The sequence below is a fragment of the Heterodontus francisci genome, chromosome 18, assembly GCF_036365525.1.
Source record: "Heterodontus francisci isolate sHetFra1 chromosome 18, sHetFra1.hap1, whole genome shotgun sequence".
Taxonomy (NCBI): Eukaryota; Metazoa; Chordata; class Chondrichthyes; order Heterodontiformes; family Heterodontidae; genus Heterodontus; species Heterodontus francisci.
In genome coordinates this window covers 11,310,110-11,337,690 of record NC_090388.1, presented here as the reverse complement: position 1 = coordinate 11,337,690, position 27,581 = coordinate 11,310,110, and the positions used below count along the sequence as shown (strand labels likewise).

The 27,581-nt window shown below is 45.8% G+C and overlaps 1 protein-coding gene across 1 annotated transcript in view; it reads left to right on the top strand.

Moving 5' to 3' along the window:
• LOC137379790 (glioma pathogenesis-related protein 1-like) overlaps nt 1-27,581 on the top strand; it is a 61,010-nt gene that overhangs the window by 22,919 nt on the left and 10,510 nt on the right. Inside the window, exon 3 of the mRNA XM_068051160.1 lies at nt 2,974-3,089. Coding sequence (XP_067907261.1) covers nt 2,974-3,089 — 116 coding nt within the window. The remainder of the gene's footprint in view (nt 1-2,973; nt 3,090-27,581) is intronic.

Sequence of the window (27,581 nt, the reverse complement as noted above, 5' to 3'; positions counted from 1 at the left end):
TAAAAGCAGCACAGGAATTCCAGGATTAGCAGAGCACTTTGGGGGAGAGAGTGATCGTTTGAAAACAGCGCAGGAACTCCGGGAGCAGCAGAGCACATCGGGGGAGAGTGAGAGATTTAAAAACAGCGCAGGAACGCGGGGGGGGGGGGGGCAGTACAGTATATCGGGGGAGAGAAAGTGTGTTTTAAAACTATGCAGGAACTCCGGGAGCAGCAGAGCACATGGGGAGAGAGAGAGTGTTTTGCAACAGTGCAGGAAGTCTGGGAGCATCAGAGCACATGGGGGGGAGAGAGAGAGTGTTTTGAAACAGTACAGGAACTCTGGAAGCAGCAGAGGACATCGAGAGAGAGTTTAATAACAGCACAGGAAGTCTGGGAGTAGCCGAGCACATCGGGAGAGAGAGAGTGTTTAAAAACAGCGCACGGACTCCAGAAGCAGAAGAGCACATGGGGAGTGAGAGTGTGTTTTGAAACAGTGCAGGAACGCTGGGAGCAGCAGAGCACATCAGGGAAGAGAGACAGTGTGCTTAAAAAAAGCGCAGGATCTCTGGGAGCGGCAGAGCACATCAGGAGAGAGAGAGAGTTTAAAAACAGCGCAGGAACTCCGGGAACAGCAGAGCACATTGGGGGAGAGAGAGTGTTTTGAAACAGTGCAGGAACTCTGGGAGCAGCAGAGCACATCGGGAGAGAGAGAGTGTTTTGAAACAGTGCAGAACTCCAGGAGCAGCAGAGCACGTCGGGAGAGAGACAGTTTAAAAACAGCGCAGGACATCCAAGAGCAGCAGAGCACATTGAGAGAGAGAGAGTTTAAAAACAGCACAGGAACTGCGGGAGCTGAAGAGCACATCAAGAGCGCGAGAGAGTTTAAAAACAGCACAGGAACTGCGGGAGCTGAAGAGCACATCAAGAGAGCGAGAGTTTAAAAACAGCCCAAAACTCCATGAGCAGCAGAGCACATCAGGAGAGGGAGAGAGAGAGTGTTTAAAAACAGTGCAGGAACTCCGGGAGCATCGGAGCACATGGGGAGAGAGAGAGTGTTTTGAAACTGAGCGCAGGATCTCCGGGAGCAGCAGAGCACATCGGGAGTGAGAGAGAGTTTAAAAACAGCGCAGGAACTCTGGGAGCAGAAAAGCACATCGGGAGAGAGAAAGTGTTTAAAACAGTGCAGGAACTCTGGGAGCAGCAGAGCAAATCCAGAGAGAGAGTACATTTAGAAACAGCGCAGGAACTCTAGGAGCAGCAGAGCACATCAGGAGAGAGAGTGTTGAAAAACAGCACCGGAAATCCCGGAGAAGCAGAGCACATCGGGGGAGAGAAAGCGTGTTTAAAAACCGCACAGGAGCTCTGGGAGCAGCAGCGCACATCAGGGGAGAGATTTTTAAAACAGCACATGAGCTCCGAGAGCTGTTGCAGCTAAACCAAATAAGTGACAGCCATTCACTGGTTCATTCCTCAGTGCAATGCCTTAACCAATCAGAGTCAAGCTGTCTGATTTAAATTCCAAACAAAACTTGGCAGTTAACTGTCGGTCACTGCAAACTGGTGCATTCTCCATGGCGATGCCTCTAGCAATCAGTGTTCACCTGCCAACCAATCAGCACTCTCTTCTCATACAGTATGAAGTCATTGGTATTCTTGCGGATTATCCTGATGAGTGCAAGACAAAATGCTTCGAAAACATGTCTATTCGGGATATAGACAGGTTTAGTGAGTGGGCAAAAATTTGGTAAGTGGAGTATAATGTGGGAAAACGTGAACTTATCCACTTTAGCAGGAAGAATAGTAGAGCAGCATATTATTTAAATGGAGAAAGATTGCAGAACTCTGAGGTACAGAGAGATCTGGGTGTCCTGGTACATGAATCATGAAAGGTTGGTATGCAGATAGAGCAAGTGATTCACAAGGCAAATGGATTGTTATTGTTTATTGCAAGGGGAATGGAATATAAAAGTAGGGATGTTTTGCTGCAGTTGTATAGGGAATTGGTGAGACCACATCTGGAGTACTGGGTACAGTTTCAGTCTCCTTATTTAAGAAAGGATACAAATGCATTTGAGGCAGTTCAAAGAAGGTTCACTCGACTGATACCTGGGATGGGGGGGTGGGGGGGGGAGTTATCTTATGAGAAAAGGTTGGACAGGTTGAGTCTGTATCCATTGGAGTTTGAAGAATGAGAGGTGATCTTATTGAAACATAAAATCCTGAGAGGACTTGACAGCTTGGCTGCTGAAAGGATGTTACCTCTTGCGGGAGAGACTAGAACTAGGGGGCACAGTTACACCTGCTCCTAAATGTGGACCTCGCAGTGCAAGAGAGGGAGAGTACCATTTTTCTGCAAAGTTTGGAATGACTGATATCAGCTGAGGAGCCTCGGATCCTGATCACAAAGGCCGGGTCTTTAAAAGAGATAGGAAGAGCGATCATTGAAGTCATGCACAGGCAAAGAAAATGGTTTCCACTCATAATGTCTGAGATGATGGACAAGTATCAGGAGTCCACGAACCACATCTGCAACTCATTACAAGAAGTGTCCCATGACTTGCATAACACCACTTAGGAATTTGGGAGATATCTGCAGAATTAAAATGTCAAGAACAGCTTCTGAGGAGTTCGTTGGCTTCTGAAGAGGCAGCTAACAGTGCTGCCATAGTTGCTTTGGACAGAACATTTTCACAGGGCTTGCAAGGCCTTGTTGGCATTATTTGGTCTGTAATGATACCAACCTGTAGCATCTTAGCCTGTTCCCTGCAGACTGCAAGAAGTGGTCACAAATATTGTCTTTTCAAAGAGTAGCAATGAGCTTGCTTTCTTAAAGCGCCTAAAAATGAGGGACATCAGCCCATTGCGAAAATATTTGTTTCCTTACTTTCACTGAACCTTCCGATTTACCACATTGATTTGTTAACTTTATGTACATATGGTGGATTTGATCTTTATTTCAAGAATGTTGAGTAACCTTTACATTCTTTTCCAGCTTGTATGGGGGATAACTTATAAACTTGGCTGTGCAGCTAATTACTGTCCCAAGGGGGTTGAAGGTTCTAACATAAAAGAAGATGGCACAGTTTTTGTCTGCAACTATTCACCCACGTAAGTCTATTTATTGTTTCAATTTGGAACACTATCTTTATTTAGGTGACTAAAATAGTCTGAATATGCTGATTTTTATGAAAAACGTAAAATAGCTACTAATTTAACAATTGATTTCGTGCAATCTCATGCACCATTAGATCAATTGATTGGTTACAGCTCAGAAAGTGTCATTGTCTTTGGGATTTTTGATAAAAAATTGTAATACTTGGGAAGCAAATTGCATTACCCACAATAAGAACCGATAATTCTGGGCGGCGCAGTGGTTAGCACTGCAGTCTCATAGCTCCAGCAACCCGGGTTCAGTTCTGGGTACTGCCTGTGCAGAGTTTGCACGTTCTCCCTGTGACTGCATGGGTTTCTGCCAGGTGCTCCGGTTTCTTCCCACAGCCAAAGACTTGCAGGTTGATAGGTAAATTGGTCATTGTAAATTGCCCCTAGTGTAGGTAGGGGAATGGTGGGGTGTGGTAGGGAATATGGGGTTAATGTAGGATTAGTATAAATGGGTGGTTGTTGGTCAGCACAGACTCGGTGGGCTGAAGGGCCTGTTTCATTGCTGTATCTCTAAATAAATAAATGATTGCAGGACTTGGTGACAAGATGTCACACCAGAACACATCACTTGCCTTAGTCACCACAGATTTATTGCAATCTGAGTGATTTGCTCTTGTCTTACATTTCACTAAGCATTATCAAGACATTTTCCTTGGAACAGTTAAATTGCTGCCAACAACCAAACGGCAGGAATATGCACAGGCATTGATCACAAAAATGTTAACAAAATGTTCATTCTGCATTATAATTTTGGAAATGAGAATAAGGCTACTGCTTTATTTTCTTTCCTCATCACTTCAATTCCTGAGATGTGGTATAATCTTGGTTGCCATCTCTGTGTCCTCCTTTCACTATGGGGCAAATGGTGGCGTAGTGGTAATGCCACTGGATGAGTAATCCAGAAGCCCAGGCTAATTTTATTTTAAGATACAGCACTGAAACAGGCCCTTTGGCCCACCAAGTCTGTGCCAACCAACAACCACCCATTTATACTAATCCTACATTAATCCCATATTCCCTACCACCTACCTACACTAAGGGCAATTTACAATGGCCAATTTATCTATCAACTTGCAAGCCTTTGGCTGTGGGAGCGAACCAGAGCACCCGGTGGAAACCCACACAGTCACAGGGAGAACTTGCAAACTCTGCACAGGCAGTACCCAGAACTGAACCCAGGTCACTGGAGCTGTGAGGCTGCGGTGCTAACCACTGCGCCACTGTGCCGTCCTGGGAACATGGGTTCAGATCCCACCATGGCAACTGGTGGAATGTGCATTCAATTAATTAATAAAAATATGGAATTGAAAGCTAGTTTCAGTAACGGTACCATGAAAACTATCACTGATTGCCATAAAAACCCATCTAGTTCGCTTATGTCAGAGATCTGCTGTCCTTACCTGCTCTGGCCTAAATGTGACTACAGTCCCAAAGCAATGTGGTTGAATCTTACCTGCCCTCTGAAATGGCTTAGCAGGTGGCTCACCACAACCTGCTCAAGAGCAATTAGGGATGGGAAACAAATGCTGGTCTTGGTGGCGATGCCCACATCCCATTTAAAAGTTAAATAAATTGATGACCAGAAAGTGTTATGCACCATACGCTGGGTATTAAAAAAAAAAGATGCTTTTAGTTGACAACAATATATCCACTTAAACACTCCCGGTTAGGTATCACAGAGCCAATTTTTTTCTTTATTTGTTCATGGGATGTGGGCGTTGCTGGCTAGGATAGAATTTATTGCCCATCCCTAATTGCTCTTGAGAAGGTGGGGGTGAGCCGCCTTCTTGAACCACTGCACTCTGTGTGGAGTAGGTACACCAACAGTGCTGTTAAGAAGGGAGTTGCGGGATTTTGACTCAGCAACAGTGAAGGATTGGCGATATAGTTCCAAGTCAGGATGGTGTGTGACTTGGAGGGGAACTTGCAGGTGATGGTGTTCCCATGCATCTGCTGCTCTTGTCCTTCTAGGTGGTAGAGATCGCGGGTTTGGAAGGTGCTGTCTAAGGAACCTTGGTGCGTTGCTGCAGTGCATCTTGTAGATGGTATACACTGCTGGCACTGTGTGTTGGTGGTGGAGGGAGTGAGCGTTTGTGGATGGTGTGCCAATCAAGCAGGCTGCTTTGTTCTGGATGGTGTCGAGCTTCTTGAGTGTTGGAGTTGCACCCATCCAGGTAAGTGGAGAGTATTCCATCACACTCCTGACTTGTGCCTTGTAGATGGTGGACAGGCTTTGGGGAGTCAGGAGGTGAGTTACTTGCCACAGGATTCCTAGCCTCTGACCTGCTCTTGTAGCCACGGTATTTATATGACTACTCCAGTTCAGTTTCTGGTCAATGGTAACCCCTAGGATGTTGATAGTGGGGGATTCAGTGATGGTAATGCCATTGAATGTCAAGGGGAGATGGTTGATTCTCTCTTGTTGGAGATGGTCATTGCCTGGCACTTGTGTGGCACAAATGTTACTTGCCACTTATCAGCCCAAGCCTGGATATTGTCCAGGTCTTGCTGCATTTCTACGCGGACTGCTTCAGTATTTGAGGAGTCATGAATGGTGCGGAACATTGTGCAATCATCAGCGAACATCCCCACTTCTGACCTTATGATTGAGGGAAGGTCATTGATGAAGCAGCTGAAGATGTTTGGGCCTAGGACACTACCCTGAGGAACTCCTGCAGTGATGTCCTGGAGCTCAGATGATTGACCTCCAACAACCACAGTCATCTTCCTTTGTACTAGGTATGACTGCAACCAGCAGAGAGTTCTCCCCCTGATTCCCATTGATTCCAGTTTTGCTAGGGCTCCTTGATGCCATACTCAGTCAAATGCTGCTTTGATGTCAAGAGCAGTCACTCTCACCTCACCTCTTGAGTTCAGCTCTTTTGTCCATGTTTGAACCAAGGCTGTAATGAGGTCAGGGGCTGAGTGGCCCTGGCGGAACCCAACCTGAGCATCACTGAGCAGGTTATTGCTAAGCAAGTGCTGCTTGATGATACCTTCCATCACTTTACTGATGATTGAGAGTAGACTGATGGGGCAGTAATTAGCCGGGTTGGACTTGTCCTGCTTTTTGTGTACAGGACGTACCTGGGCAATTTTCCACATTGCTGGGTAGATGCTTGTGTTGTAGCTATACTGGAACAGCTTGGCTAGGGATGCAGCAAGTTCTGGAGCAAAGGTCTTCAGTACTTTTGCCGGAATATTGTCAGGGCCCATAGCCTTTGCAGTATCCAGTGCTTCAGTCGTTTGTTGATATCATGCAGAGTGAATCGAATTGGCTAAAGTCTGGCATCTGTAATGCTGGGGACTTCAGGAGGGGGCCGAGATGGATCATCAAGTCTGCACTTCTGGCTGAAGATTGTTGCAAATGCTTCTGCCTTATCTTTTGCACTGATGTGCTGGGAACCCCCATCATTGAGGATGGGGATATTTGTGGAGCGACCTCCTCCAGTTAGTTGTTTACTAGTCCACCACCATTCACGACTGGATGTGGCAGGACTGCAGAGCTTAGATCTGATCCGTTTGTTATGGGATCGCTTAGCTCTGTCTATTGCATGCTACTTATGCAGTTTGGCATTCAAGTAGTCCTGTGTTGTAGCTTCACCAGGTTGACACCTCATTTTGAGGTATGCCTGGTGCTGCTCCTGGCATGCCCTCATGCACTCTTCATTGAACCAGGGTAGGTCTCCTGGCTTGATGGTAATGGTAAAGTGGGGAATATGCCAGGCCATGAGGTTACAGATTGTGGTTGAGTACAGTTCTGTTGTTGCTGATGGCCCACAGCGCCTCATGGATGCCCAGTTTTGCATTGCTAGATCTGTTCGAAATCTATCCCATTTAGCATCGTGATAGTGCCACACAATGGACGGTATCCCCAATGTGAAGGTGAGACTTCGTCTCCACAAGGACTGTGCGTTGTTCACTCCTACCAATACAGTCATGGACAGAAGCATCTGCGGCAGGCAGATTGGTGAGGACAAGGCCAAATATGTTTTTCCCTCGTGTTGGTTCCCCCACCACCTGCCGCAGACCCAGTCTAGCAGCTATGTTCTTTAGTACTCGGCCAGCTCGGTCAGTAGTGGTGCTACCGAGCCACTCTTGGTGATGGACCTTGAAGTCCCCCACCCAGAGTACATTTTGTGCCCTTGCCACCCTCAGTGCTTCCTCCAAATGGTGTTCATCATGGAGGAGTACTGATTCATCAGCTGTGGGAGGGCGGTAGGTGGTAATCAATAGGAGGTTACCTTGCCCATGTTTGACCTGATGCCATGAGACATCATGGGGTCCGGAGCCGATGTTGAGGACTTCCAGGGAAACTCCCTTCCTACTGTGCCGCCACCTCTGCTGGGTCTGTCCTGCCGGTGGGACAGGACATGCCCAGGGATAGTGATTGCAGTATCTGGGACATTGTCTGTAAGGTATGATTCTGTGAGTATGACTATGTCAGGCTGTTGCTTGACTAGTCTGTGGGACAGCTCTGCCAATTTTGACACATGCCCCCAGATGTTAGTAAGGAGGACTTTGCAGGGTCGACAGGGCTGGGTTTGCAGTTGTTGTTTCCGGTGCCTAGGTCGATACCGGGTGGTCCGTCCGGTTTCATTGCTTTTCATTGACTTCGTAGCGATTAGGTACAACTGAGTGGATTGCTAGGCCATTTCAGAGGGCATGTAAGAGTTAACCACATTGCTGTGGGTCTGGAGTCACATGTAGGCCGGACCAGGTACGGACAGCAGATTTCCTTCCCTAAAGGGCTTTGGTGAGCCAGATAGGTTTTTACAACAATGGTTTCATGGCTGTCATTAGGTGAGCTTTTAACTCCAGATTTATTAATTGAATTCAAATTCCACCTTCTGCCATGGTGGGATTTATACCCATGTCGCTGTGATATTAGTCCAAAGACAATACCATTACGCCACTGCCTCTTCCATGCAGTATAAAGCTCTCTCTAATTTGTTCCAACTTCAGAGAAGCACCAATTCTTACACTTCCCAAACCAGCCATCCTGCAGCCTTTCTGAACTCCTGCTTTTTTTGGTATATGTTAATGGTCTAGACTTGGGAGTACAGGGCACAATTTCAAAATTTGCAGATGACACAAAACTTGGAAGTATTGAGAACTGTGAAGAGGATCGTGGTAAAGAAGAGGACATAGATAGGTTGGTGGAATGGGCAGACAAGTGGCAGATGAAATTTCATGCAGGGAAGTGTGAAGTGATTCATTTTGGTAAGAATAACAAGGAGAGGCAATATAAAATTAAAGGTACAATACTGAAGGGGGTGCAGAAGCAGAGGGACCTGGGGATATTTGTGCACAAATAATTGAGAGCGGGACAGGTTGAGAAAGTGGTGTTACGATCAGGTCAGGAGAGTTCTCAAGACTCCCCTCTTGACCTTCCCCTTTGTTTGACTGCAACAGGGTTTATTCCTTTTTAAACAGTGGCTGTGCTTACCGCTTTAGTGAGTATTTACCTTTTACCTTTATTGTGATCATAAAAGAACCAATCAGACAGGTTTTCTTGAGTTTAAGCAAGAAATAGGTGAGTTTATTGTACTTAAGAATCTAAACCTGTAGATAAAATAATAAAATTACGCTACACTTTCACTCACACACACGCGAATCACGCACATACAGATAGATTACTGAGTGATGAGGAATAGTCTGTATTGGAATAGAGTCCAGAACAAGTAAAAATCATATACAGTCTGTGGTGTCTGTTAATTCTGCTGATTTCCGGCTGAGGTTGTGATCCTGAAGTCTCTGTCTGGTAGCAGTATTTTTGCAGCAGGCCCACCTGCTACAGGTTCTTCTGGAGGCCGTGATGTAGGTCCCTTTCTTCCCCAGGGTTCTTTGTCTTGGATCTTTCCCAACCAGCAGGCAAGCTTCGAACAAACCCATGGTTATCTGGAGAGAGAGGGGGAGAGCGAGAGAGAGAGGCACCCCTAGCTTCTGCCCCACCAAGTCTCAGCAGCTTGACCCATTGTAGCAAAAAGCTGCCAGTTTTTTCACAGATGGGGAGGCAGTCAGATGATTGTCCAATGTCCTCCTTTGCAATTTAATTAGATTCAAGTCTAGGAATTCTCCATCTCTCTCTGGTCTCATTGTTTCAAGATGGCTTTGAAAGTTTTGCCCTTGGAAGTGAAGCTGTTGCCTGATTCCAAATTAACTGGTGGTTCACTCAGACATTCGACTCTCCTTTGAAGTGTAAGGTATTTCAGTGCAAATTGTGGTGGCCATCTTGGCTGCCAGCCTTTTAGAAGTTAAATGTAGGATCCAGGCTTCTCTTTTTAAAAGTTTAATGTAGGTTTCCAACAATGAATTAAAAATCCTCATTTGGCATAACATGTTTTCTTGACAACAGTTAATAAAGCATATGGGATTCTGGGCTTTATAATTAGGGACATAGAGTGCAAAAGCAAGGAAGTTATGATGAACCTTTATAAAACACTGGTTCAGCCTCAACTGGAATATTGTATCCAGTTCTGGGCACCACACTTTAGGAAGGTTGTGAAGGCATTAGAGGGGGTGCAGTAAAGATTCATGAGACTAGTTCCAGGCATGAGGAACTCGTTCCGTGAATAGATTGGAGAAGCTAAGTCTGTTCTCCTTGGAGAAGAGAAGATAGAGGAAATTTGATAGAGGTGTTCAAAATCGTGAGGGGACTGGACAGAGTAGATAAGGAGAAACTGTTAATGTTGGTGGAAAGGACGAGAACCAAAGGAGACTGATTTAAGGTGAAAGGCAAAAGAAGCAATGGTGACATGAGGAAAGACATGTGTGCAGTGAGTCATTAGGTTCTGGAATGCACTACCTGAGTGTGTGGTGGAGGCAGATTCAAACAAGGCCTTCAAAAGTGAATTAGATAATTACCTGAGGGGAAAACAATTTAGTACTACAGGGGAAATGGAGCTAAATGAGTTGCTCTTGCAGAGAGCCAGCATGGACACAATGGGCCGAATAGCCTCCTTCTGTGCTGTATCCATCCTGTGATTCTGTGAATAGGTTTGTCAATTAGCATCAAATTATGGACATAGTTATGCAATAGGCCTATCCCTACCAGGACCTGGATAGAGAATGGCCAAACTCGTTTCACACAGGACCCTTGAAGCTAGAAGACAGACTTTCGTCCCATCAGTCTGGCCAGGTCCAAAGGTATGATGCACCGTGCTACCCAGTTGTCCTCCTTAGCCAGATGATAATTTTAAAATTGAGGCATTGCTTAACTGGGAGTCAGTGTAGGTCAGCGAGCACTGGGGTGATAGGCGAACAGTATTTGGTGCAAGTTAGGACACGGGCACCGTAGTCTTGGATAACCTCAAGTTTACAGATGGTAGCGCATGAGAGGCTGGCCAGGAGTGCATTGAAATACTCAAGTCTAGCAGTAACAAAGGCGTAGTTGAGGGTTTCAGCAGCATGAGCTGAGGTAGGGGCAGAGTCATGCGATGGTACAGAGATGGGAATACGCAGTCTCCAAGGGTTTGGATTGGGTTGTGGTTGGAAGCTAATCTCGGGGTCAAATATGACACCAAGCTTGTGAACAGTCTGGTTCAGCCTCAAACAGTTACCAGGAAGTGGAATGGAGTCAGTGGCTAGGGAATGGAGTTTGTTGTGGGGACCGAAGACAATGGCTTCAGTCTTCCAAATATTACATTGGAAGAAATTTCTGCTCATCCAGTACTGCATGTTGGACAAGCAGTGTGACCAGTGGAGGGGTCGAGAGCAGTGATGGTGAGGTAGAGCTGAGTGTCATCAACGTGCATGTGGAAACTGATGCTGTATTTTCAGATGATGAATCTGAGGGGCAGCATGTAGATGAGAAATAGGAACGGGCCAAGGATAGATCTTTGGAGCACACCAGAGGTAATGGTGTGGGAGTGAGCAGAGAAGCCATTGCAAGTGATACTCGCTGCAATTAGATAGATAAGAGTGGAACTAGGTGAATGCAGTCCCACCCAGCTGGATGACAGTGGAGAGGCTTTGGAGGAGGATGGTGTGATCAACTGTGTCAAAGGCTGCAGACTGTTTGAGAAGAATGAGGAGGGCTGGTTTACCTTTGTCACAGTCACATAGGATGCCATTTGTGACTTTGATAAGGGCCATTTCGTTACTGTGGCATGAGAGGAAAGACCCCTTATGAGTTTCGGGGAAGATTTACAGGATTATAAAAGATATGGTTCTCTGCCTTCATTCTCACGATGGATTTGTACCTCCTGCTAAAGGCCTGCTACCCAGCCTGAACCCGACGGGACCCGATGACACGTGTTGGCTTCGGTTGGGGTCGGGCCCCTCTTCTGATTCTGACTTTCGGGCTCGGGCCGGGTCCGGGTCTGGGTCGGGCCGGACACACACGGTAAGTGCTCTGCTGGTAAGTATTAAAATTAAAAAACTTATCTGAGCTGGGATTCCAGGATGCCAAGCAGGGAAACTGAGTCTGCGCAATGAGCGCGTCATCACGCACATGCTGCAGCTTCCTTGTGGTTCCGAGTTGGAAGGTAAGTAAAGGGATGGTTTGGTCGGGTCGGGTGCAGGGCAAAATTGGAGGGACTTGGGCTCGGGTCCACTGTGGTTCGGGTCGGGTTCTTTTTCCCCAACCTGAGCAGGCCTTTACCTCCTGCCAAGTCTCCAATGAGCAGTAATTCAGCTGTGCTCCAGACCTGACCGATTATCTTAAGTCACAATCCAGGTACCTCATAAACATCTCTCTCTGACTGTGGTCAATCAGTGACCCCCAAAGAGTGACTCCCAAACCTTATCTCCACTTACCAGCAATTCACAGATTCTGGATTGTGGCTTTGGTAACTAATTTAATGCCAATATCTCTCTCGGAGGATTAGCAAAGCTCCCTGGATAGGTTAACTGGAGAGTAAGGTTGTCCTTTAGTGGTAAGCTCTCATATGGTTATGACCAATGTTTTGTTGGGCTTCTACTAAATGAAGATTGCATTGATATATCTAACGAGACGTTTTACATTGGTTAGCAGCTTAAACTAAACAACGAAAGGCAGAAGTCTTTATAATTTAGCTGTTTGTTCTGTATTCACATTGTACACTTTATTTGTGAATTTAGTTTTATGAGGTACACTGGGTACTATAGTTCTAGGAAACAGGGTGAAAACTCACATCCTATTATGTATTTGTCTTGCATATAGGTTTCTGTACAGGAGTGAGAACTCGGTAGGAGGTACAAATCCATCGTGAGAAGGAAGGCAGAGCACCGTATCTTTTATAATCCTGTAAATCTTCCCCGGTACTCCATATTTGAGTCCCTCCTGAGGGGTTGCCTCCCCTGCCACAGTACCGAAATGGCCCTTTACTGTTGACAAATGAGGTGGAAGCAGGGGAGAGTTGGCAGGGAGGTTAATAATGCACTCTGGTGCCTCACTACACTTACAGGTTATATTTACAGGTACATTTCATGTCAAATATTCTCTGGTGCATACAGCCCGAAGGGCTTTACACGGGTTCCAGTCCCTCTGTGTACTCTGACGAGAGGGTCTTAGACTGTGGCCTTTCCCCATTGAGCCTTTGCAGAGGCTGTCCCAAGCTTTCGTGTGCCCTCAGCATGTAGTCCTGGACCTTGTAATGTGCCAGTCTGCAACACTTAGCCATGGACAGCTCTTTGTATGGAAGACCAACAAGTTTCATGCAGACCAAAGAGCGTCTTTCACTGAGTCAATGGTTCTCCAGCAGCAGTTGATGTTTGTATCGATGTGCGTTACTGGGAACACAGAGTAAAGCCTTACAATGGTTTCTTACCCACTGCAGCTGGCTTGAGGACAATGTGCAGTGATGCTGAGACTCCAGGCATGTGTCAAGGATCTGTCAGAGAGGGCCTTTCTCACCACCAGCCAAGCTTGTTTGAAAGTTCTGGCACTGAGGCATCCTGCCAAATGACCTTTTGATTGTCTGCTCTTAGATACATCTGACTGGATCCATCTTTTCCTGCAGGGCCTTGAGGACATTACATGCAAACCACTGCTTGATGGACTTGTGGTCAAAGGTGTTTTTCCACACAAACCTTTCCACGAATGACAGTTGGTATGGCATGGTCCAAATGAATGGTGCATTCAATGGCATCATAGCAAAACCTATCCTTCGCAACACCGGGGACAGATAGAATGTCAGAACATTGTGACACTTGGTATTTGCGTACTGAGGGCCTACGCACAGCCTGATGAAGTCGCACACAAAGATGACCATCAGGATGAGGATGATGATGGGTATGTTTTGCCCCCCTTTATTGAGAGATTTATACATCATGTTCCTGTGGACACGGTCTATTTTCGGTCTCTGGATAAAGCAGAAGATGGCTTGGGGACCACCGTAGTGCAGGAGCTGGGCATGAGCCAGACCTGCACCACTTACAGCAACACCGAGAGCAACACGCACCTGGTGACCAGGTTCTCACCCGCAATGGAAAGGAAACGTTATTCCTACATGCCCAGTTTCTTCCAGGCCCCACCAAACCATATCCTCAGCACCTTAGTCTTTCTGTCAGGTTGGCACTCTGAGCTGAGATACTCTAAGCTGAGACACTCAGAGAATGACGATCACTGACACACTTTAGTATCAAAATAAACTTATTTTACTGCCTTTCACAATATAGCTGACTCCAAAACATTGTTTCTTTCCAGCAGCAACAACAACGAAGCAACTTATATTAACATTGTGCCTTTAATGTAATAAAATGTCCCAAGACACTTCATAGGAGGGGCAGAGTGTGAAATTTCACACCATGGTATAAAAGGTCTGACCTCCAGCTTGGTCAGAAAGGCAGGTTTTCTGGAACATCTTGAATTAGGAAGGAGACAGTTGGAGAGGCAAAGAGGTTTATGGAGGGAACTCCAGAGCTTTGGGTTTAGGCAACAGAAGCAACAGTCACCAATGGTGGAGCAGTTGAAAGTGAGAATACTCAAAAGTGCAGATTTGGAGAAGCACAACAAAATTGGTGGGTGTGGGGCTGGAGACTATAGGGATGGAAAGGGGCGAGGCCATGGAGGGATTTGAGAACAAGGATGAGAATTATTCAATGGATGTTTTGCTGACCCAGGCGTCAAAGTAGGCCAATGAGCACTGGTAATGGGTGCATGGGATTGTGAGTTAAAAGCTCAGCGGCATTTTCCTTGTTGGTGGCAGCAGTCATTGATCGAAGCACAATCATGACATTAGCTATGATGCATGACACTCACACTGGAATGTGTGGGGGTCCACTTGAGGTGGGGAGCAGCAAGGTTGGAACCAGCGAGAGTATCCATGGTCACAAGAAATCATGGGCTCTGTGCTTTGATTCTTTCTTTGTTGCATGCTGCTTCTTCGTACTGAATGCTTCCCAGGCGTTTGATCCCTTTGGACATCCTTGCTGTTCAACAGACACCAGCTGACATCCATGGAGCTTCAGAAGGCTCTGTACAATTGTTTTGGGGGTGGGACTCTGCAAGGAAGCAGGCATTTGTGTGCAAGTGTCATTATTTTCTTCCATTGTTATGACCCATGAGGTGTTTGGCTCTCCCAGCATGACACCACACTGAGATGAGGACTTCTCAGGTGAGGGAAGTGCAGGCAGGTGTATGCATGGTCAAACAGCTCATTAGGCTGAGTGCAGGATCATTGTCATCCAGGGATGTTGGCGTGAGACGAGGTCCTCACAATCGGTGAATTGTGCGCGATCACGTGAGTCAGTTGGAACGTTTGTGCCTGCTCCATCCAAAGACATCTCACAACAGATGACTCAGTCCAGCGCCTTCATCAAGACATTCTATCTCATGTGCCAGTCTTTGCTGCCAGTTGTGAATCTGGCGTTCCAGCCTGTCCACTCTTTACTGGAAACTGGCTGCTCCACTGTGCAACAAAATGTAATGTAGCTGATGTATGAAGTCTGCAGCTGTACAGTACTTCTCATTGTTGCTGAGGGGCCTTGACTGGGCCTTGGTATCAACAACTGTAGCAGCCTTGTCTTCCTCAGCGGATGACTGTGATGCTCACCAATGGCTGTTGGGAGCATGTCTCTCCAGAGACAAGTCCAGATGCCTCTCCACTACAATAGCATATTTGCAGGGTGACACATTCTGAATCCAGAAGCTGCAGCAGCAGGTAACTTGGCCATCATGTTTCTGCTGTGTGTACTCCTTGTCACCAGAAGTCACAGACATTGTGCCCGCGTCCGCTGCTTGAAGCTCGTGTAATGGGGCTAACAGTAATTTTCATGCACCAGCTTCATGTTGTGGCTGGTGAACCCTTCATAGAATGATTGTAGATCAGCCTGTGACTCTGCAACACGCTTGAAAGAGGCTCCCTGCAGGAATGTGGAGTAGGAATGTATCAAGACATCATTGTGGAAGATGAGTGCTGAGATGCATTCCTTCATAGATGAGGAGGAGTAGAGCAGGAGCTTTATCTTGTCTTTCTCCGACTCAGTCCGATCATAGGTGTTATTCCTGAAAGTTAGAACATTACTTTGGAAATATGATGCCCACATCTCCTTCTGTGGAAGCCAGAAGTGGTTGGTGGAGGTGCCCAGTCCTTTACACGTACGATATTATTTGCTCCTCTGAGGGTGCACGAACCATGACTCTGCAGGCCCTAAACAATTGTTGCTTCTGACCACTGTCCAACTGTGTAACTGCAGATCTTCCTCATTCTCTGTATAACATGGAATTGGCAAAGGAACACAGTATCAGCTGGGAGATGCTTTTTGATTGCATTTATCTCGTGATGTTCTTATCCACAAGTACCATCTTCACCTGTTTGATGCTGGATTCCATCATTTTAACAAACTGACCCATTATCTCATCCAGCATCTCAGCTGTCTCATTCCTCACCATGGTGTAGAACATGCTTCTGCCTCTGCCAAAATATTCCTGCACCATCGTCTGATACAATGGGTAGTTAAACTTGTTGATTTTGTATGTCCCATCCATGAGCAGCAGTCCAGAAAAGGCCTCCAGTCGGGACATCATTGCCGATGTCATGAAGGCCACAAACTGGATGTGGTTTGCTTGTTGGCCAACATGCACCATCACCTCGTTCTGTTGAATCTTCTCCAGAGTATCACAGAGTGCATCCATGCTGTCATCACCTGTTTTGAGCCGTGTCTTTGTAGTTCTGATGTCGCTCAGGATTACAGTCTTATTCAATGTTCGCTGAACATAATTCTTCAGCTGCTTGTCCCTGGCGTGCAGCTTGACCAACTTTTCTACTTTCTACGTTTCATCCCGTTTGAGTTGTCGTTTCCTGGCGTAGAAACATAAACATTCCAAATCCAGGTCGTGGCCGGTATGCACAATTAACACACTGCCTATTCATAGCCATTTTGAATTTCAATGTCACAATGGCCTTGCAGCCCATGGCGAGATACCTGACAACAAAAGTGCAAAGTCAATGAACAATCCAGACATTAAAATCCATGAGGTTCTGTGTTGGGCTTGGACCCAAGTTCCTCGATCCCTTGGTAGAACTTAATTCCTGGTTGTGCATATGCCAATGGTTCCTACACAGACCACAACAAGGTTCACCCCCAACTCCTCCCAATTCAAATTCAACACCAGCCATGAGATGTCCTTAACCCTGTGACCGGACAGGAAGCATAACCTCTGAACCTCTCTGATGTCCTGCATTGTCTGCAGTTCAGAGCCCAGCTAACAACTCTGAGATGAGTTCCTCAAGATACAGACATTCACTGCTGATGTAGTTGTCCAGAATCATGATTCTTTTCACAAACCCCGACGTGCTGCAGTTGTGGCACACCACCTGCACTGCCATCCATATATATCCCTGCTTCATTTATTTCACTATGTAACTGAAATCAGTTTAATGTTTGGGGCTCTTTTTAAACTGTTCTGCCTCCAACTCATTTACTCTATTTCTTTTTGTATATTAACTCCTTTATTTCACTGTTTACTCGACCCACACTCCTTATTGTTATATCTCAGCTTTTGCCCTCGATGGGAGTATTGTGTCCAGTTCTGGGCAACACAGTTCAGGAAGGATGTGAAAGCATTAGAGAGAGTGCAGAAAAGATTTACGAGAATGTTTCCAGGGATGAGGGACTTCATTAACATGGATAGATTGAAGAAGCTGGTTGCTGTCCGTAGAAAAGAGAAGGTTGAGAAGAGATTTGTAGAGGTGTTCAAAATTGGGTGGGGTCTGGACAGAGAAGATGCAGAAACTGTTCCCATTGGCGGAAGGGTCGTAAACCAGAGGAACCGATTTCAGGTGAACAACAAAACTACCCACTGCAACATGAGGAAAAACGTTTTTATGCAGCGAGTGGTTAGGATCAAGAATGCACTGCATGAGAGTGTGGTGGAGGCAGATTCAATTATGGCTTTCAGAAGGGAATTGTATAATTATCTGATTAGAAAAAATACGCAGGGCTATGGGGAAAAGGCAGGGGAGTGGGACTAGCTGAGTTCCTCTTAAATTCTTCTGTGATTCCATGACACAACAGGCCGAATGGCCGCCTTCTGTACTGTAACCATTCTATGATTCTATGACTCTGAGGCAACTTCCAAACCCTTCCATACTAATGTCCTCTATTTAGTTATTTTTCATAATCTTGCCTTGTATCTGCTAAATTCATGAAGCACTAAATTCAGTTATATAATCAATCGTACACCTGACTAAGTGATGAAATAAATTAGTTACTTAGTCGCAGTTTTTCAAGCATCATGACTCCTCTGACGCCATTTCTTCAGATTTTTCGTAGATTTTTCCGTGTGTCAGAGAGACCACTCCTCATTGCTCCACTTGTGATTCACGACCACTTCTCTCTGTTCCTCTCAAGATTTAAGGTTTCCTGATTGGATTTACTTGATCACCCTGGAGTCATGCTTCATACCATGACATCAGGTGACTGCTAGCTGTCCTGGCCCATGATCATATGGTATGTCCGGTTCAAAACTTAAAGGATGCAAAATTCAACTCTGTAACACCAGTACTTCAGAGGTACTACAGGATCCCAAGGGTTACAAGCTTGGCTTGCAAGTATGCAGAGTAGGCAGTTCTTAGTGTCAGAAAGAGCCTAATGCTGTTGTGACGCCAGCCCTGCCTTGCAAGCAAAATCAAGGCGAACCCAAAGATGTTTTATCAGTGCATTAAGAGTAAGATGATAACTAAGGAAAGAGTAGGGCCCACAAAAGACAGAAAAGGTAACCTATACATAGGGGAGGAAGATGTTGGTATTGCTCTTAATAAATATTTTGCATCTGTTTTCAAAAAAAAGGGGGACAATGCAGATATTGTAGTTAATGAGGAGGGGTGTGAAGTATCGGATGTGATAAACATAGGAAGAGAGGAAGTATTAATGGGACTCGCATCCTTGAAAGTTGATAAATCACCAGGGCCGGATGAAATTTACCCCAGGCTGTTAAAAGAAGCAAGAGAGGAAATAGCGGAAGGCCTGACCATCATTTTCCAGTCCTCACTGGATACAGGTATGGTACTGGAGGACTGCTAACGTTGTCCCTCTGTTCAAAAAGGGAGCGAGGGATAGACCGAATAATTACAGGCCAGTCAGTCTAACCTCAGTAGTGGGCAAATTATTGGAATCTATTCTGAGAGACAGGATAAACTGTCATTTAGAAGGGCACAGATTAATCAAGGATAGTCAGCATGGATATGTTAAGGGAAAATCTTGTTTGACCAACTTGATTGAATTGTTTGAAGAAGTAACAAGGAAAATGGATGAGGGCGGTGCAGTTGATGTGGTTGACGTGGATTTTAGCAAAGCCTTTGACGTGGCAGACTGGTTATAAAAATAAAAGCCCATGGGATCCAGGGAAATGTAGCAAGGTGGATACAAAATTGGCTCAGTGGCAAGAAACCAAGGATAATTGATGACGGGTGTTTTTACGACTGGAGGGCTGTTTCCACTGGCATTCTGCAAGGCTCAATACTGGATCCCCTCCTTTTTGTGATATATATTAACGATTTGGACGTAAATGTAGGGGGAATGATCAAGAAGTTTACAGATGACACAAAAGATTGGTTGTGTGGTAGGTAGTGAGGAGGATAGCTGTAGACTGCAGGAAGATATTAATGGACTGGTCAGGTGGGCAGAAAAGTGTCAAATGGAATTCACCCTGGAGAAGAGCGAGGTGATGCATTTGGGGAAGTCAAACAAGGCAAAGGAATACACAATTAATGGGAGCATACTGAGAGGTGTAGAGGAAGTGAATATCCACATATCCCTGAAGGTAGCAGAACAGGTCGATAAGGTGGTTAAGAAAGCATATGGAATCCTTTCTTTTATTAGCCGAGGTATAGGATATTAGAGCAGGGAGGTTATCCTGGAACTGTATAACTCATTGGTTAGGCGTGATGAAATTTACCCCAGGCTGTTAAGTACTGTGTGCAGTTCTGGTCACCTCATTACAGAAAGGATGTAATTGCACTAGAGGTGGTACAGAGGAGATTTACTAGGATGTTGCCGGGACTGGAAAAATGCAGCTATGATGAAAGATTGGATAGGCTGGAGTTGTTCTCCTTGTAACTGAGAAGGCTGAGGGGAGATCTGATTGAAATGTACAAAATTGTGAGGGGCCTGGATAGAGTGGATGTGGAGGGCCTGTTTACCTTAGAGAGGTCACTGACTAGGGGGCATAGATTTAAAGTGATTGGTAGAAAGAGGGGAAATTAAGAAAAACTTTTCACCCAGGAGATGGTGGGTGTCTAGAACTCACTGCCTGAAAGAGTAGTAGAGGCAGAAACCCTCAACTCATTTAAAAGGTGCCTGGATATGCACCTCAAATGCCGTAACTTGCAGGGCTAGGGACCAAAAGCTGGAAGGTGGGATTAGACTGGGTGGCTCGTTTTTCGGCCAGTGCAGACATGATGGGCCAAGTTGTCTACTTCAATGCCGTAAACTTTCTATGACAGATTTTCAGATCTCGACAATCGAGTTATCACCCTATCATAAACATGCAGAGCTGAACAACAATTCAGCAGCAAGAGGAAACCCTCACCAGCGATATAGTTGACATGACTCATATGTCACAGTTCGCTGTCCATTCCTGCATCTGGGAAGCGCCAGAGGCTATATGCCAGGAGAGAGGACTGCATACTCGTGGCTTTGTGGGCACTGCCTCTCAATGCTGCGATGTATTGGCACTGTAGAACTTACTTTCATGTGCAGTTGATATGTGACTATATGCAGCTCATCATGCTGGTAAATGCCAGTTATCCTGGCAGCAGCATGATGCCTTCACCCTGCGCCAGTTGGCTGTTCCAGCAATCTTTCAGTCATGGCATCAAACCAGAGGATGCATGCTGGACAACAATGGCTACCCAGATTACATATGGCTGATGAGTCTCTCCACAACCCAGTCACTCATCTCCAGCACTTATATAAGAGACCCATTCTACCACAAGAAGCATCATTGAGCAGCGATTGGATGGTGAAGCAAAGTCTCTGCTGCCTCAGCCACTGTGGAGGAGCCCTCCAGCATTTGGTGGACCATGTGTTACAATTTCTGGTGCCGTGCTGCATTATTCATAACCTGGAAATCATGAGAGCGCAGCCCTTGCCATGACGGATTTGGCAACCACCTCAGGAGGAGGAGAGGGCACCATTATCACCACAGCAGATTTTGGGAGCTATCTTTCGTAGCCCTGTTAATTCCTGCAATCAACAAAGCACAGTGATACAGGGATGTGACACATTATACTATTAGAAATGTATCAACTACAGCCTCTGGTTCGGTTGCATCCCAGTGGAACAGATCCGTGGCTGCGCATAGTGGACACAGCACAGGTTCAGCAAGATAGACTTGAAGTGGCTGGCAATTTAGATCCTCTGGTTTCTTGTTCTCCTTTCTTAAATAGACTCTCCATTGCCTGTAACAACAACAACCTGCAGCTATACAGCGCTGTTAACATAGTAAAACATCCCAAGGTGCATCAGGGGTGTGCCTGCAGAACACATTATCTGTTGAAGTTTTTCCAGTTTACTGCTTAATTCATTGTTACTGTCGAACTCCAGGGATATAAATATGGTAAGGAATTGCTTTGTTGTATCAATTAGAGTAGCCATCATAGTCATCAGCAGCTCAGGATTACACAGGAAACATCAGATGAAGAGTCACAGAAAGCATTTCATAGACAGTGTGAGTGAAAAGATTATGCCGAATTTGGTGGTCAATATAAGTTCATAAGTGGAAGAGATATGGACTATAGCATAGGAAAAAAATTCCTGACCACGAAACATACTGTTGGAAGGTAAAGCTGGTAATCCAGCAGCACATGGTCAGGGGATGGGCAACGGTGAGCCTCATCTGGATGTGTTTGGCGGAAATAACATTAAAATACTAAACATTTTAAAAGTACACGCATTATTGGAGGCAGTGGAACTTAGACAATGACGAAGAGATGATCAGGGAGGGGAGAGGTGAAGCGAAGGACAGGGATTCCAATCCAGAGCAAAGGAGCTCACCAGTCCCACAGCCATGGAACCTCTCACAGAGAGCATACAATTGCAGTAAAAGTTCTGATAAATAAATTGTAGGCGAATGCTCAGAAGGACTCAACTCTGAAACTATTTCACTATGCAAAATTTGAAATCTTCTGGTAGAGCCCAACCTCAGAAAATGTCAGGGTTTGAGATATTTTCAAAATGGCACCACTGAAAGAATACCCGGTGAGTGGGTTGACATCACCATGCAGTTGCCATCACCATGTATCTCTGTCTACAGCCCTACTGTTCTGCATGTGTGCCCACTGTTGCTGGCATCAGTGTATCTCCTGACAATGCTGAGTGATTGCCGACACATCCGAGTGTGTCAGAACACTCGGCAGCATTAATCCTTGCATGTGCGTGCTGACGTTACCACACACGGATCAACTGACCCTGCGGTGGGGGAAGGTGGAGGATGGGTGGTGAGCAGTTGGGGCTGGAGACAGCGAGGAGGACAAGCAGAGAACAGTTGAGTGGGAGGGAGCAGGGAGGAGAAGCGGCGAGCAGTTGGGCGGGAGGGAGCAGGGAGGAGAAGCGGCGAGCAGTCGGGTGGGAGAGAGTGAGGAGAAGGGGCAAGCTGTTGGGCAAGAAGGAGTGGGGAAGAGAAGCCAATGCAGAGTTTATTCGCTTCTCTGTGTAAGATTGAGCAGCGCCATCTTTATTACAGACAGCTGCCTGAGAGTTGCTGACAGTGACGTTTCTGTCAATGATAATACATTTGCACATATATGAGTAGTGCCATCTAGTGGTTGCATTGTCAACAAAAACACCTGACTGGCATCAGTACATGGAGGAAGGGTGCTTTCTGACGTCATGGATCGGAAAAACTGCATGCATAGGTGGGTGCAATATGGGGCATCTACACACGTGCAAAAGCGACTTCTGATACAGCGCAGGAATTACAGTGTAGGTAGTGTCAGGAGGTAGTGTAGAACAATGGGGTTGACTTTCAAGGGTGATGACCATTGCTGTAATGAGCACACAGCAATGTTGGTTCCTTCCTAGAAGCTCCAACTGCACCAACTGTGAAAGTTCAGTCAACCAAGTATAGATGGGCTGAGATTGTCATAGATCAGCACTATAGCATGGAAAAGCCAACTACCCTCCAGTGACTACACTGGCAGGGGGAACAAACTCACAATAGCTGTCATTCTTTGACATTACGTAGCTCTGGTAATATTTCAGTGGAAAGCAGGCAGCATCCACGTTAACCGTTTGAGGCACTCTCTACTCTGATGTTCCATCATCAATGAGCATATTGAACACTGTACCATTCTTTCTGACCTATCTGAAGGTTACCAGCTGGACAAGCCACTTTCTGCCAGTTGTACTGCTGTCAGAAGAAGGTCATACAAGAGCGTTGTCAAAGATACATAGCCACAGACATGGATTTTCAGGAGAAGGCTCCTCATTTTCTGCTGCTGCAAGGATCACAATTAATTGTTTTAAATCACTATTAGACAACAAGCTCAAGTACTGAGAATGGTTATTGGCGCAAGGCAATCTTTATTGTATCTGATATGTATTATATCCGGAATAGCATACAGGTACGGTGCCGGAGGATTGGAGGTCTGCTAACATTGTACCTTTGTTTAAAAAGGGAGCGAGGGATAGATTGAATAATTACAGGCCAGTACAAAGAACAGTACAGCATAGGAACAGGCCATTCGGCCCTCCAAGCCTGCGCCGATCTTGATGCCTGCCTAAATGAAAACCTTCTGCACTTCCGGGGACCGTATCCCTCTATTCCCATCCTATTCATGTATTTGTCAAAATGTCTCTTAAACGTCGCTGTCAAACCTGCTTCCACGTCCTCCTCCGGCAGCAAGTTCCAGGCACTCACCACCCTCTGTGTAAAGAACTTGCCTCGCACATCCCCTCTAAACTTTGCCCCTCTCACCTTAAACCTATGTCCCCTAGTGACTCTTCCACCCTGGGAAAAAGCTTCTGACTATCCACTCTGTCCATGCCGCTCATAACTTTGTAAACCTCTATCGTCGCCCCTCCACCTCCGTCGTTCCAGTGAAAACAATCCGAGTTTATCCAACCTCTCCTCATAGCTAATGCCCTCCAGACCAGGCAACATCCTGGTAAACCTCTTCTGTACCCTCTTCAAAGCCTCCACGTCCTTCTGGTAGTGTGGCGACCAGAATTGCACGCAATATTCTAAGTGTGGCCTAACTAAAGTTCTGTACAGCTGCAACATGACTTGCCAATTTTTATACTCTATGCCCCGACCGATGAAGGCAAGCATGCCGTATGCCTTCTTGACTACCTTATCCACCTGCGTTGCCACTTTCAGTGACCTGTGGACCTGTACGCCCAGATCTCTCTGCCTGTCAATACTCCTAAGGGTTCTGCCATTTACTGTATACTTCCCACCTGCATTAGACCTTCCAAAAGGCATTACCTCACATTTGTCCGGATTAAACTCCATCTGCCATTTCTCTGCCCAAGTCTCCAACCAATTTATATCCTGCTGTATCCTCTGACAATCCTCATCACTATCCGCAACTCTACCAACCTCTGTATCGTCCACAAACTTACTAATCAGACCAGCTACATTTTCCTCCAAATCATTTATATATACTACAAACAGCAAAGGTCCCAGCACTGATCCCTGCGGAACACTACTAGTCACATCCCTCCATTCAGAAAAGCACCCTTCCACTGCTACCCTCTGTCTTCTGTGACCCAGCCAGTTCTATATCCATCTTGCCAGCTCACCTCATCCTGTGTGACTTCACCTTTTGTACCAGTCTGCCATGAGGGACCTTGTCAAAGGCTTTACTGAAGTCCATATAGATAACATCCATTGCCCTTCCTTCATCAATCATCTTCGTCACTTCCTCAAAAAACTCAATCAAATTAGTGAGACACAACCTCCCCTTCACAAAACCATGCTGCCTCTTGCTAATAAGTTCGTTTGTTTCCAAATGGGAGTAAATCCTGTCCCCAAGAATCCTCTCTAATAATTTCCCTACCACTGGCGTAAGGCTCACCGGCCTATAATTTCCTGGATTATCCTTGCTACCCTTCTTAAACAAAGGAACAACATTGGCTATTTTCCAGTCCTCTGGGACCTCACCTGTAGCCAATGAGGATGCAAAGATTTCTGTCAAGGCCCCAGCAATTTCCTCCCTTGCCTCCCTCAGTATTCTGGGGTAGATCCCATCAGGCCCTGGGGACTTATCTACCTTAGTAGTGGGCAAATTATTGGAATTAATTCTGAGAGATAGGATATCCAGGGGAATGTAGCAAACAGGATACAAAATTGACTCAGTGGCGGGAAACAAAGGATAATTATGAACGTAAAAACAAGAAATGCTGGAATCACTCAGCAGGTCTGGCAGCATCTGTGGAAAGAGAAGCAGAGTTAACGTTTCGGGTCAGTGACCCTTCATCGGAACTGACAAATATTAGAAAAGTCACAGGTTATAAGCAAGTGAGGTGGGGGTGGGGCAAGAGATAACAAAGGAGGTCTAGATTGGACCAGGCCACATAGCTGACCCAAAGATCATGGAGCAAAGGCAAACAATATGTTAATGGTGTGTTGAAAGACAAAGCATTAGTACAGATTAGGTATAAATACACTGAATATTGAACAGCAGCAAGTGCAAACCTGAAAAAAAACAGTGGGTAAGCAAACTGAACAAACAAAGATGAAATGAAATAAATGCAAAAAAAGGATTGTAAAAAAGAATGTTAAGAAAAAATAACTAAAAATGAAAGTAAAATGGGGGGCTGTCATGCTCTGAAATTATTGAACTCAATGTTCAGTCCGGCAGGTTGTAGTGTGCCTAATCGGTAAATGAGATGCTGTTCCTCGAGCTTGCGTTGATGTTCACTGGAACACTGCAGATAATTATTGACGGGTGTTTTTGAGACTGGAAGGCTGTTTACAGTGGGGTTCTACAGGGTTCCGTATTAGGCACCCTGCTTTTTGTGGTATATTTTAACAATTTAAATGTAAATGTAGGGGGAATGATCGCTAAGTTTGCAGACAACAGAAAAATTGGTTGCGTGGTTAATAACGAGGACAATAGCAGTAGACTGCAGGAAGATATCAATGGACTGGTCAGGTGGATAGAAAAGTGGCAACTGGAATTTAACCCAGGGAAGTGTGAGGTGATGCCTTTGGGGAGGTCAAACAAGGCAAAAGAATACAAAATAAATGGGAGGATACTGAGAAGTGTAGAGGAAGTGAGGGATCTTGGAGTATATGTCCACAGATTCCCGAAGGTAGCAGGACAAGTCAATAAGGTGATTAAGAAGGCATATGGAATCCTTTTCTTTATTAGTCAAGGCATAGAATGTAAGAGTAGGGAGTTTATGCTGGAACTATATAAAACATTAGTTAGGCCACAGTTTGAGTGCTGCGTGCTGTTCTGGCGACCTCATTACAGAAAGGATATTATTGCGCTAGAGAGGGTACAGAGGAGATTTACAAGGACGTTGCCAGGACTAGAAAATTGCAGCTATGAGGAAAGATTGGATAGGCTGGACTTGTTCTCCTTGGAACAGCAGAGGCTCAGGGGAGATATCATTAAGATGTGCAAAATTGTGAGGGGCCTGGATACAGTGAATGGGAAGGGCCTATTTACCTTAGCACAGAGGTCAGTGACTAGGGGGCATAGATTTAAAGTGATTGGTAGAAGGATTAGAGGGGAAATGAAACATTTTTTCACCCAGAGGGTGGTGGTAAATATACAAACTGGGTGGTTTTATTTTAATTTAAAAAAAAGTCAACAGATGAACCTCTCCGCCGAACAAAGGCAGTGGAGGGGTACCACCACCACCCGGTAAACTGCACTCACTGCTTGAAAGGGTGGGAGGCAGAAAACCTTAGTTCGTTTAAAAGGTGTCTGGATGTGCACCTGACAGGTGGTGGCAGATGGTGAGGGAACCAACAAGAGGGAAAAGCATACTTGATTTTCTCCTCATCAATCTACCTGTCACAGATGCATCTGTCCATGACAGTATTGGCAGGAGTGACCACTACACAGTCCTTGTGGAGACTAAGTCCCGTCTTCACACTGAGGGTACCCTCCATTGTGTTGTGTGGCACTACCACCATGCTAAAGGGGATAGATTTCAAACAGATCTAGCAACTCAAAACTGGGCATCCATGAGGCGTTGTGGGCCATCACCAGCAGCAGAATTATATTCAACCACAATCTGTAAGCTCATGGCCCGGCATTTGCCCCACTCTACCATTACCATCAAGCTGGGTGACCAACCCTGGTTCAATGAAGAGTGCATGAGGGCATGCCAGGAGCAGCAGCAGACATACCTAAAAATGAGGTGTCAGTCTGGTGAAGCTACAACACAGGACTACTTACATTTGAAACAGCGTAAGCAGCATGCGATAGACAGGGCTAAGTGATCCCACAACCAACGGATCAGATCTAAGTTCTGCAGTCGTGCCACATCCTATTGTGAATGGCGGTGGACAGTTAAGCAACTGACAGGAAGAGGAGGCTGCACAGACATCCATTTCCTCAAGAATGGGTGAGCCCAGCACGTCAGTGCAAAAGACAAGGATGAGCATTTGCATCCATCTTCAACCAGAAGTGCCGAGTGGATGATCCATTTTGGTCTCCTCCTGAGGTCTCCAGTATCACAGATGCCAGTCTTCATCCATTCCGATTCACTCCACTTGATAGCAAGAAGCGGCTGAAGGTACTGGCTACTGCAAAGGCTATGGCCCCTGACTACATTCCGGCAACAGTACTGAAGACTTGTGCTCCAGAAGTAGCCGCGCCCCTAGCCAAGCTGTTCCAGTACAGCTACAACGCTGGCATCTACCTAGTGTTATAATCCTGTAGTTTTTTATTCTGGGAAGTATGCAGTGTGCCTTTAAGGCTGTAACAGTATCAGTACTGCTTTAAGGCATCAAGCTCCAGGGACTGAGTCAAAGGCTGCATTCTCATTGACGTAGGATGCAGCCACTCGGGACCAAGGATACGAGATACATTGTTGCCGATTGACTTG